The 12,429-nt window shown below is 42.0% G+C and overlaps 1 protein-coding gene across 1 annotated transcript in view; it reads left to right on the plus strand.

Annotated features, from left to right (window-relative positions):
• Nucleotides 1-12,429, plus strand: part of FER1L5 (fer-1 like family member 5) — a 50,651-nt gene that overhangs the window by 21,130 nt on the left and 17,092 nt on the right. The window contains exons 19-21 of the mRNA XM_063077735.1: nt 1,616-1,793; nt 11,098-11,222; nt 12,050-12,150. Of these exons, the coding sequence (XP_062933805.1) occupies nt 1,616-1,793; nt 11,098-11,222; nt 12,050-12,150 (404 nt within the window). The remainder of the gene's footprint in view (nt 1-1,615; nt 1,794-11,097; nt 11,223-12,049; nt 12,151-12,429) is intronic.

Here is a 12,429-nt window from a genome sequence, read left to right on the forward strand (position 1 = left end):
AGCTTTGTAAAATAATCTAAGAGATTTGGCTTTCTTCCTGAACCTGGTGGAAAGTCATTAAGGCAGGAAAGGACTGGAGGAGCAGCATTGACAATTGAATGGAAGGCAGTAAATCAGGCTCACCAGTTAAGAGAAATGGAGATACAGTCTCGGTGGAGAGCTGGAGAGGAGGGGGCAGGTTCCAGAAACAGAATGGTCAGAGCCAGTGACCAACCGGACATAAGAAGAAATGAGGCTGGCTCCCCTAAGCTGATGCCCAGTTTCTGCCTTGGGTGACAAGGTGGTCGGGGTGGCACGCACTAAGATGGGCTCCCTGCAGGAGGAGCAGGTCTGGGGAAGTGATGAATCCCATCTGTGACATGTGTCTGTGAGACATCCACATAGACCAGCCCCTAAGGCTGTTAGACACAGGTGTGTCATCAGCACACCAAGATTTGCACCTGTGGTCATGGAAGAACTTGCCCAGGGAAAGTAGGTGGAGTGAAAAGAGAAGGGAGCTGAGGATGGAGCCTATCAGGACCACATAGTCTAAGAGGCAGGTGGAGGAAGAGAGGTTTGCCGAAGAGACTGAGAGGGAGTCTGCAGAGGCAGACTCAGGAGGGGAGAGTTACAGAAAGAGTGATCAGTCATCTTGAATGTGGCAAAGAGAAAGAGTGAGGACTCAAAGGTGTCTGCTGGTTATTAGGAAGGCACTGGTAGCCTCGGGTCAGGAGAGAAGCCAGGCTACAATGGATGGGAGGAAGAAGTTGCAGACAATGCGTGAAGGTAAGGCTTCTAACAAACTTGGCTGAAAAGTGGAAGGAGACGAGAGCAGGTAACAGCTAAATAGGCACTCACGTGAAAGGAGGAGGGTTATTTATTTATTTATCTGTCAGCTAGCTAGTACAGGGATCCAAACCCTTGACCTTGGTGTTATCAGCACCATGCTCTCCCAAGTGAGCTAACTGGCCAGCCCATAGGGTTATTTTTTAAGATAGGAGAGATCTGAGCTAGTGAACAGACTGGGGGAATCCAAGAATATATTAGGGCAGAGGCTGGCAAAAGAAAAGAGGGGCTGGTGCAATGGACAGAGGGCCTGTGCACATGGGAGGCATGGTGGGAACAGACGTAGTTGGGGGGATAGTGGGCAGCAAGGGCAGGAAGTGGAAAGGTTCAACCTTTCTTGGAAGAGGAAGGGAGTTTGAGGAGAACGGCCACAAAGAGTAGGGGTGCGTGTGTGTAACCTCAACTACATACCCCTGCCCACTCCTTCTTTTCTCAGGAGGGAGCTTAGGCAAAAAGAGAGGCACCTCTACTTGGAATGGGGATGGGATGAATTCAGAGCCTAGCTTGTCCAGGGAGGAGACCCCCTTCCTGATTTCAGTAAGGGAAGGAATTAAGGGTTACTGAGTGGAGTTGGCCAGGTGTTGGAGGTCCTCGGAAGAACTGCCCTTGACATCCAGGTGCGAGGGAGCCTGTGCACCTGGAATGGAGGTTTTAATGATGGTCTAGTTCACCCTGAAGCAAAGATGGCTTCTGAAAAAACAGGGCACCTCATCCTTGCCTCCCTGCCTGTCTGTCTAGCCTTGTTCATCCCTTGGCTTATGTGTTGGGGTATGGGGGCTTTTTGTTTTAGAAGCAACAGAACCGCCAAAAGTATGGGCTGTGTGTCATCTTCCTCTCCTGTACCATGATGCCCAACTTTAAGGACCTGATCCAATTTGAGGTCAGCATCGGCCACTATGGAAACAAGATGGACCTGAATTACAAGCCTCTAGTCTCAACCACACAGTACAGCCCAGTGATATATGATGGTAATAGTCAGATTCAAGCAGAGAACAGGGATCAGTCACTGCATGCCAGGCTCTGCGCTAGGCTCTCCCAAGGGTATCAGCTCATGGAATAGTCATAGGCATTATCTGCCCACATTTCACACAGGAGGAAAATGAGGTTCAGGGAGGTGAAGTCACTTGCCAAACATTGCATAACTGGCAGGTGGTGAACCCAAGAGTCAAAACTTTGTCTTGACTTCAAGTCCTTCTCTGTGCTACTTTCCACAGTATGACTTCCCCAACCCCATCTTCTCCCCTGCTACTCTGAACCACCTTCCATCCATCCATTGACCACCTATCGATTCATTCATCCGCTACCCGTCCATCCACCCTTTACCTACCCATTAATCCATTTATCTATTCATTCAATCATTCAACTCCCACCTATCCACTTTCCCAAATACCCAACCAACCATCCATCCATCCATTCATCCAATGTATTTATCGGACACCTATATTGGTCACTATAAAGTAGTGGTTCTTAAAGCACCATCCTGGGTCAGCAGCATCAGCATCATCTGGGAACTTGTTTGAAACGCAGGTTTTTAACTCCACCCTAGACCTACAGAATCGGGAAATCTGGGGATGGAGCCCCACAGTCTGTTTTATCAAGCCCCCCAGGTGATTTGGGTGCATGCTAGTTTGAGAATCACTGCTACGGAGCAGTACTGCCCACTTCCACCTTTGTCAGCCTCACCATCGCATCACTATTGACAGCCTTTCTGTGTGGCCCATTTCTCTACTTGTTTTTTTTAAGAGCTTTGAGATATAATTCACATACCATACAATTTGCCTATTTAAAGTGTACAATTCAGTAGTCTTTAGTATATTCACAGTTGTTCTACCATTATCACAATAAATTTCAGAACATTTTCCTCACCCCAAAAAGAAATCCCATGCCCGTCAGCACTCTCCATTTCTCTCCCACCTCCCCCGCTCTAGGCAACCACTAGTCTACTTTCTGTCTCTATAGATGTTCCTATTCTGGACGTTTCATATACATAGAATCAGGGGCTGGCTGTTAGCTCAGTTGGTTAGAGCCTGGTGTTGACAACACCAAGGCCCAGGGTTCGATCCCTGTACCGACCAGCTGCCCAAAAACAAAACACGTACGTAGGATCGTATGAGGTGTGGTCTTTTATGACTGGTTTCTTTCACTTAGCATAATGTTCTACTTTTTATATTATGAAATATATGTACAAAAAGTATATAAAATATATACGTACAGTTTATTTTTTATTTTTTTTAAGTTATAAAGATTTATTTATTTATTTATTTGTTTATTTATTTATTTTTAACTTTATTTTGTCGATATACATTGTGGTTGATTATTGTTGCCCCTTACCAAAACCTCCCTCCCTCCTCCCTCTCCTCCCTCCCACCCAACAATGTCCTTTCTGTTTGCTTGTCGTATCAACTTCATGTAATTGTGGTTGTTATATCTTCTTCCCCCCGACCCCGGTTTTTTTTGTGTGTGTGTGTGTGTTTGTGAATTTATATATACGTACCGTTTAAAGAAGAAGAATGAGTATCCAGGAACTCACTACCCCACTTAAAATATAGAAAATTGTCAGCATCTTAGAAGGTCCATGTTTGCTGCATTATCCCCTTTGCTTTTCTTTTTGATTTTTACCACCTGTGTGCGAAACCCTAAACAGCATATTGTTTTTTTTATTTTATATAAATGAACTCTTTCAGTCTGTAGTCATCTGTCTTACATCTTTTGCTCAACATTAAATTTTTTTATATGGGGATGTATAGCTGCAGTTCAGTTTCATTTCCGTATATATTCTACCATATGATTATATCACAAATTATGTGGTATATGTAGACATTTAGGTTGTATCTTTTTTTTTGCTAGTGCAATAATTTTGTTATAAACATTCTTGTACATGTCTTCTGGTCACAGCTGCAAGACTTCCTCTAAATTATATACCTAGGAATGGAAGAGAAGCTCAAAGCAAAAGCCATTATACCAAATTACACTGTCATCAGCGCGGTATGAGAATTCCAATTACTCTGCGTTCTCACCAGTACTTGATGTTGCCCAGCCTTTTAATTTTTGACAATTTCATGGATGTGAAATGGTATCTCATATGGCCTTAATTTGCATTTGTCTGATTATAAGTGAGGGTTGAGCATCTTTTCATATGTATACAGCCATTTGTTTTTCCTTATCTGTAAAAAAAAAAAAAATCTGTTCATATGTTTTATCCATTATTCTGTTTGGCTGTAATTTTCTTATTTGTTTGTACATTATTTTTTTCTGGGGAACAATCTTTTGCCAGATGTATGTGTTGTAAATATCTTCTTCAAGTTTGCGGCCTGTCTTTTTATTCTCTTAGTTGTGACTTTTTATTATTTTTTTAATTGAGATATTGCTTACAAACAATAAAATGCACAAATTTAAGGTGTACAGTTTGAGTTTTGACAAATAGACAAACCCATGTAACCAGGCGGGTAGAGATTTCCAAGTCCCCAGAAAGCTACTGTGTGCCCCTTTTCGGTCAATCTCCCCAAGCCCTGAGGGCAATCATTGTTGCAGTATTTGTCGCTATAGATTCCATTAGCTTGTTCTACAACTTCATATAAATGAAATCATGCATATAGTACTCTCTCTTTTCCTATGGCTTCTTTTGCTCAGCATAGAGATTCATCCATGTTGTTGCATAGGTCAGTATTTGGTTCCTTTTTATTTCTGTTAGTATTTCATTATATAAATATGACAGTTTATTTATCCATTCAGCTGTTTATGGACATTTGGGTTGATTCAAGTTTTGGAGTATTATGAATAAAGCTGCTGTGAACATTCTGGTACAAATCTTTTTTTCTGAACAATGTGTTTGCATTTCTCTTGGGTAAATACCTAGGGATGAAATTTGGGTTTTATAAGAAAATGCTTAACAGTTTTCCAAAGTGGTTGTACTATTTTACACCCCCATGGTAATGTTTGAAAGTTCCATTTGCTCCACATCCTTACTCACTTCTGGTATTGTCATTCTTTTCCACTTAAGTCATTTTAGTGAGTATGAAGTTGTACCTAATTGTATTTTTAATCTGCATCCCTCTTATTACTAATGATGCTGAACACCATTTCATGTGCTTATTGTCCATTCACAAATCTTCATTTAGTGAAGAGACTGTTTTAAGTCTTCTGCTTATCTTTCATTGACTTGTTTGTCTTTTTACATTGAATTGCAGGAGTTCTTTCATATTTTGGTTACAAGTCTTTTGTCAGATACGTTTTGCTAATATTTTCTTCCAGTCTATGGCTTGACTTTTCAATTTCCAAACAGTGTCTTTTGACGATCAGAAGTTTCTAATTTTGATGAAGTCCAATTTGTTGATTATCTTTTCTCTTATGGTTGGTACATTATGTCGTCTAAGAATATTTTTCTGCTCCAAGATTATGAAGATATTTTCCTGTGTTTTATTCTACAAACTATAGTTTTAGCTTTTTATTTAGGTTTATGATCTAACTTGACTTAATTTTTGTATATGGTGTGAGGAAGGGGTTGAGATTATTTTTTTCTGAGCAAATATCCAATTTAGCACCATTTGCTGAAATGACTATTCATCCCCACATTGAATTACTTTGGCATCTTTGTTGAAAATCAATTAACCATACATTGTAGTCTCTTTCTAGAATATCTGTTCTGTTCCGTTGATCTGTTTTTCTGTCATTATGCCAATATCACACTGTCTTGACTACCATACCTCTAAATAAAACAAGTCTTGAAATCAGGTAGTATAACTTTGTCGTTCCAACTTTGTTGTTCTTTTACAAAATAATTCTAGCTATTCTGGTTTCTTTCCATTTTCATATAAATTTTGGCATAAGCTTGACAATTCCTGTAAAAAAGCCCACTGGAATTCTCCTGTGTTCTTTTGTTTTAATCAAGTGTTTTTTCTTTGATTTGTTTTTAGTATCATATTCTATCTCCTCTGTTGGCTTACTGGCTATATATCTTTGGATTATTTTTAGTATTTGTTCAAGGGATTACAATATTGATCCTTAACCTGCCATAGTCTACCTTGAGTTAATATTACACCACCTCACATAATATAATTATGTTTTATTATATACAATAGACAATGTAATTATAATAGTGTAATTGCATTTATGCCTTATATTTGTTATACATTATGGAATTGGTTTGCTAATATATTGTTTAGGATTTTTGCATCTATGTTTATGAGGAAAATCCCTTATTTTGTTAGTAATTTATTTAGTGGTGTAATTTACATACCATAAAATTGTTATATACAATTCAATGACTTTTAGTGAATTTACAGAGTTGGGCAACCATTACCATGCCCGATTTTAGAACATTTCCATCACCCCAAGAGATCCCTTTTGCTTGTTTGTAGTCACTCCCCTGTGCCACCTCCAGGCCCACACAACAATTTACTAATCTACTTCTGTCATTATATATTTATTTACTTTTCCTGGATATTTTATATAAGTAAAATCATACAATATGTAGTCTTTTGCATCTGGATTCTTTCACTTGGCATAATGTTTTTGAGACTTATCCATGGTGTAGCTTGTGTCAGTACTTCATTCCTTTTTATTGCTAAATAATATTCCATCACATGGATGTATCCTTCATCATTTGTTAAATCATTCATCAGTTGATGGACATTGTTTCTACTTCTTGGCTATTATGAATAAAGCTGCTATGATCATTTGTGTACAGGTCTTTGTGTGAACGTACGCTTTCATTTCTCTTGGGTAGATACTTAGAAGTGGAATGGCTTTTTAAGAAACTGCCAAACTTTTCTAAAGTGGCTGCACCATTTTACATTTCCTCAGCAACATAAGGTGATTCCATTTTCTCCACCTCCTCACCAATGTTTGTTATCTGTCTTTTTAAATTGTATTTATTATAGTGGGCATATAGTGGTATCTCATTGTAGTTTAATTTGCATTTCTCTAATAGCTAATGATGCTAAGCATCTTTTTTTTTTTTTTTTTAAATTTATTTATTTATTTTTTTTTAAAGATGACCGGTAAGGGGATCTTAACCCTTGACTTGGTGTTGTCAGCACCACACTCACCCAGTGAGCAAACCGGCCATCCCCACATGGGATCCGAACCCGCGGCCTTGGCGCTCCCAGCGCCGCACTCTCCCGAGTGAGCCACGGGCTCGGCCCCTAAGCATCTTTTTATGTACTCATTAACCATTTATATATTTTCTCTAGTGATAGGTCTATTCAAATCTATTGCCCATTTTTAAATTGAGTTGTTATTGAGTTGTAAGTGTTTGTTATATATTCTGGATATAAGTCCTTTATCACATATATGATTTGCATATACTCTGTGGCTTGTCTTTTCATTTTCTTAATGGTGTTTTTAGAAGTGCAAACATTTTCAATTTGGATGAAATCCAATTTATTTTTTCTTTTAGGTGTCATATCTAAGAACTCTTTGCCTAGCCAAAGATCATAAAGATTTTGTCTGATTTTTTTCTTCTAAAATTTTTATAGTTTTAATTCTTACTTTTAGCTATATGATTCATTTTGACTTAATTTGCATTTGGATATCCAACTGTTCAAGCACCATTTGTTCAAGCATCATTTATTCTCATGTGAATTTTCTGAAACTGTATGTTAAAATACTTATTCTGTTGTGTTGTTTAATTTTCTACTTCAGAGTATCCCTTTATAGATTTAATGATTCTTCTATATTTGTCATTTTCTCCCTGATCCTTTTTGTATTCTTTCTTTCCATTTCATTTTGGTCACTTTTCTTGTTTCTTTGTGGGGGTGTTTTTGTTTTGTTTTGTTTTGTTTTGTTTTGTTTTTGGCAGCTGGCTGGTAAGGGAATTCGAACCCTTGACCTCGATGTATCAACCAGGCTCTAACCAACTGAGCTAACCATCCAACCTCACTTTTCTTATTTCTGTCCTTATTTCTATGCCCCTCACTGAACTGTCTAATCTCCCTTGGGCTTCTTCTTATGTTGTCTTCCTTTCTCTGATGTTTTGTTTTTTCTTCTACTTGTTTTCTGCGTTCTGCTGGCTCACATTTCCTCACTGGTCCTGAGTTCCTTCAGGGAGAGTATTGTTGCTGGCACTTTCTGTGATCTGCTCCCATCAAGCTGCGCTTCCTGTGGTCTGTCTTGCTGTTCACTGCCCTCCAGGTGGCTTCTGCATTTCACCTCCCCAGCTTCTGCAATGATCGTAGTTGCTTTTGGCAGTCCTCCTTATGTGTATTTTGAGTCTACAGATTATATCCTTCTCCTTGTTTTGCTGAAAATGGAGTTATTTTCCTTCTCCTTGTTGCTTTTGTACGCTATCCAAGAGTAGATGAGGGAAATTGCTATCTTCTATCCCATGCTCATACCGAGAACCCCAGTCATGGGTCTCTGCTTATTTATCATTCTGATGATTCACTCAGTGCCAGGGTCTGAAACTGGTGTCTTCCAGCAATTCTGGGGAAATTATGACATTTTCTCTCTGAAGATTACCTCTTCTCCTTTTCTCTTATATCTCCTTCTGGAACTCACTCTATCCTCTATGGACCTTCTCATTCTGTCCTTCATCTCTGGGCTGCATTCCAGATAATTCTTCTAGATCTTCTTAGAAAGGTCTTAGGTAACCATTCCATTCAAAATTGCTTAGCAGCTCCATTTTCCCCTTCCCCACTTTATTCTTCTGCATGATATTTTCAACCATCTGACACACTGTATTTTACATATTTGTTTTGTCCTTTTTGCCCCCACTATTTTGTGGAGGGTGGGGTGGGGTGGCTGGCACAGGGAACCAAACCCTTGACTTTGGTGTTACAAGACTGTGTTCTCCCACTATTTTTTAATTCCTTCAGTACACTTTTGATGCAAGTGTAACATACCTATGGAAAAGTACACAAACCAAAGTGTCGAGCTCAATGAATTATCACAAAGCAAACGTACCCTCATAATAGCCCTTAGATCATGAAGTGGAATACCAGCACCCAGGGACCTTTGTGCCCTCTACAGCCACCCCACATCAAGGGCAACCACTCTCCTAACCTCCATTTCATTTTTTTCTTTTTTTTAAAAACTTTATATAAAATAGACCATATACTATGTATTCTTTTGTTTATTTATTTGTCTTGGCAGCTGGCCCATATAGGGATCCAAACCCCTGACATTGGTGTTACCAGTACCATGTGCTCCCAAGTGAGCTAACTGGCCAGCCCTCTAGTGTGTATTCTTTTGTATCTGGCTTCTTTTGGTCATCATTTTCTTTGTAAAATGTGTTCACAAATCCAGACAATGTGGGATATAATTGTAGTTTATTTACTCTCATTGCTGTGTAGTAGTCTATGGTGTGAATATACTATAACCTATTTATCCCTTCTACTATTGAGAGATATTTTGGCTGTTTCCAATTTTTGGCTATTACGATTAGAGCTGCTATGAACATTTTTGAACATGTCTCTTGATAATGTTGTGTATGCCTTTCTATTGGGTGTATACCTCAGAGTGGAATTGCTGGATTAGGGGGTGTGTATTGGTTCTGCTCATTTTCTTGGAATTTTGTGGAAATTCTTTGAGATCTGGCTAACATTTCCTTCTGCAGAGAGGATTTGCCTTTGCTCCTACCAGTTACCTGGGGCACTGCCAACCAAGGGCCACTTTTAAATTTTTTGCTTGACATTCTTTACACAGGTAGCATGAATTCAGAATGCCAACCTGTGTGAGGTCCCACCTGTTACAAATTTGGGGAAGATTTTCTTTCTTTCCACCCAGAGCCACAGTGGAGACAGGCAAGCTTCCTCATTGCCCCATCTGTGTGAGGGGTTGTTTTTTCTATTCACCCTGGCCCTGAGGGTTTGGATTTTGGAGTGCCAGCTTTGCATGGTGTATTAGTTTCCTAGGGCTGCCATAAACAAAGTACCATAACTGGGTGGCCTAAAACAACAGAAATTTTTTCTCTCATGGGTCTGGGGAGTAGCAGTTTAAAATCAGGTGTCAGTGTTAATTCCTTCTGAGGGCTCTGACGGAGAATCTGTTCTCCTAGCTTCTGGTGGTTGCTGGCAACCCTTGCTGCTCCTTATCTCATAGATGCATTGATCCAGTCTTCACATGGTGTTCTCCTGTGTCTCTGTGTCTTCACGTGGCTGTTATCTTCCCGTGTCTGTCTCCCTTCTTGTATGAATCATATTGGATTAAAAGCCCACCCTACTTCAGTGTGACCTCATCTTGACTAATTACATCTTTGATGACCGTATTTCCAAATAAGGTCATATTCTGGGGTACTGGAGGTTAGGACTTCAACATATCTTTACAGGGGACACAATTCCACCCATAACACAAGGGGTCTCTTGTTAGACTGCCCACCTTGGGCAGCCTAGGCTTTCTCTCCCGCCCCCTGTGCCCCTGCACAAGTTCTCTAAGACTTGCCAGAAATTCAGAGGATGAAGTCAGCTTTGGCTTTTGCTTGCCTCACAGAACTTTCTGCTTTCTGCTTTTTAAAATTTTTGGTTTTGGGGCTGGCCCGTGGCTCACTCAGGAGAGTGCGGTGCTGATAACACCAAGGCCATGGGTTCGGATCTTATATAGGGATGGCCGGTTTGCTCACTGGCTGAGCGTGGTGCTGACAACACCAAGCCAAGGTTAAGATCCCCTTGCCGGTCATCTTTTTAAAATAAAGAAACAAATAAAATTTTTGGCTTCTGTTAATTTCTTCCTTTGAGGCCAACTTAGCAGTGTATTTCAGAAAAATAATCCTGTATGTTTCATGTACCCCCCCACCCGCCCCCCACATTTCAGTAAGGAACATTGCCAGGGAACCAGCCTGCCATACCCATCACTGGCTTTCATCTGTACTTGCTCCCCCACCCTAGTCGTCTGCACAGGTCTCTTCCCTGAACCCAAGGCCCACTCCTCCTCTGCCTTGTAGACCACCCAGAAGGGAGACCCTACCTCAAGGCATGCTGCTTGCCTTTGCATCTCGCCTGAGGTTCAGACACGGGGCTCTGGAGCCAGATGACATTATGACCGCCTGGCTGTGCCACCTTAGGCAAACCGCTTCCCATCATGGGCCTGGATTTTCCCACCTGTAAACGGGGGCTTTGAAAGGCCACATGCCACACTGTGCACAGTGAATGCTCAGCAGGGCTGGCCGTGTGCATCAAAGTGCAAGTGTTCCCAACTGGGCTCCAGCCCAGCCTCCCGACTGGCATTGTTAGCAGATTCCATCTTTGAGGAATGAGGTAGCCCAGGGGAGGTCCTCCAAGGGGACACAGTGAGAGGAGTCCCTCAGACACCCCTCCACCATTTGTCTCTGTGTCTCAGGGAATATCTATCATTACGTGCCCTGGTACAACACCAAGCCTGTCGTGGCCGTGACCTCCAACTGGGAGGACGTCAGCTTCCGCATGAACTGCCTCAACCTCCTCCACCTTACTCGGGACCATCTGGTGAGAGGTGCAAGAGCACAGTGCAGGGAAGCATTTAGATGGTGGATGGGAGACTAGGGAAATGCTTCACAGTCATAGGAGACCGGTCACACAGCTCATTCATGCATTCCGCATCATTGAGATGAATGTGCCAGGTGCAGTGCTAGGCACTGAAGACACAAAAGTGAATGAACACAGCCCCTGTCCTCACAGTCTGACAACAGCAGATATGCCGACAGTTGCTGTGTAATGCAGCTAGGTGCGATGGAAATACAGGATGGAGAGCTTTAGGCTCAGAGAGACTGGGGGCGGGGAAGGAGAGAGGAAGAGAGGAAGGGAAGATAGACAGGAGTTGTTCACAGAGGAGGTGAGATTTCAGTAAGGTTTTGAAGAATGTGTAGGAGTTTGTTAGGGGAGGTGGAGGGAAGAAGGGAATAACAAGCAAAGCTGTGGCAATGTGCCAGTTTTTGTAGTTCTAGGTGGTAGGCATGGAGGTGACATGAAGATAAGGCCAGAGAAGCTGGAAGGGGTCAGATTACAAAGGGTCTTAGGTGCCTGTTGAGGAGTGTGGTTCTCAGGAAAGCCATCTGGTGCATCCACCCTAGACATGACTTTCTCACACCTACAGATAGCATCTCAGGGTCAGGACTCTGCACTGCTTCCCGGTCCATCCATTTCTTCTGTTGGGTAGGGGGAAGAGGGGTCCTACCTTTGCAAGGGCACATAACAGCCTTGGACTGACATCCTAGGTCCTGCCTGAAAAAGTCTTGGGCCAGTTGGCCCTGTAGCCTGCCCCAGGCCAGCTCCACGCTAAGGCCAGCTCTCACTGTTTCTCTCCTGCTGTCTAGAAAGCCAATCTGGACACCCTGAAATCCATGCGAAATCCGAAGGACCCAGCTCTGCTCCAGCAGTGGCAGAAACTACTGAGGGATCTGGTGGAGGACTGCAAGTAGGGGTGGGGGGACTCTGGGGGGTGACCCTGGGCTGGGGCTGAGCTAGATCTGGCTCGAAAAAGGGGTCTGGGGATCAGAGTAGCACCCTAGAGAACACCCCCCATTACCTCCTCAAGAAGCATAAGCTCTGCTCAGATCTCTTTCTGGCTTAACACCCAAACAGAGAAGCTTCTTCCCTCCCATTCAGGCTCCTCCAGAAAATGTCCCTGACTTCCTCACCTGGCATGGTCCCTTCTGTCCCACATCCACAGCAGAGGCTCCTACAAACCAGCCTT

The sequence above is a fragment of the Cynocephalus volans genome, chromosome 14 (assembly GCF_027409185.1).
Source record: "Cynocephalus volans isolate mCynVol1 chromosome 14, mCynVol1.pri, whole genome shotgun sequence".
Lineage (NCBI taxonomy): Eukaryota > Metazoa > Chordata > Mammalia > Dermoptera > Cynocephalidae > Cynocephalus > Cynocephalus volans.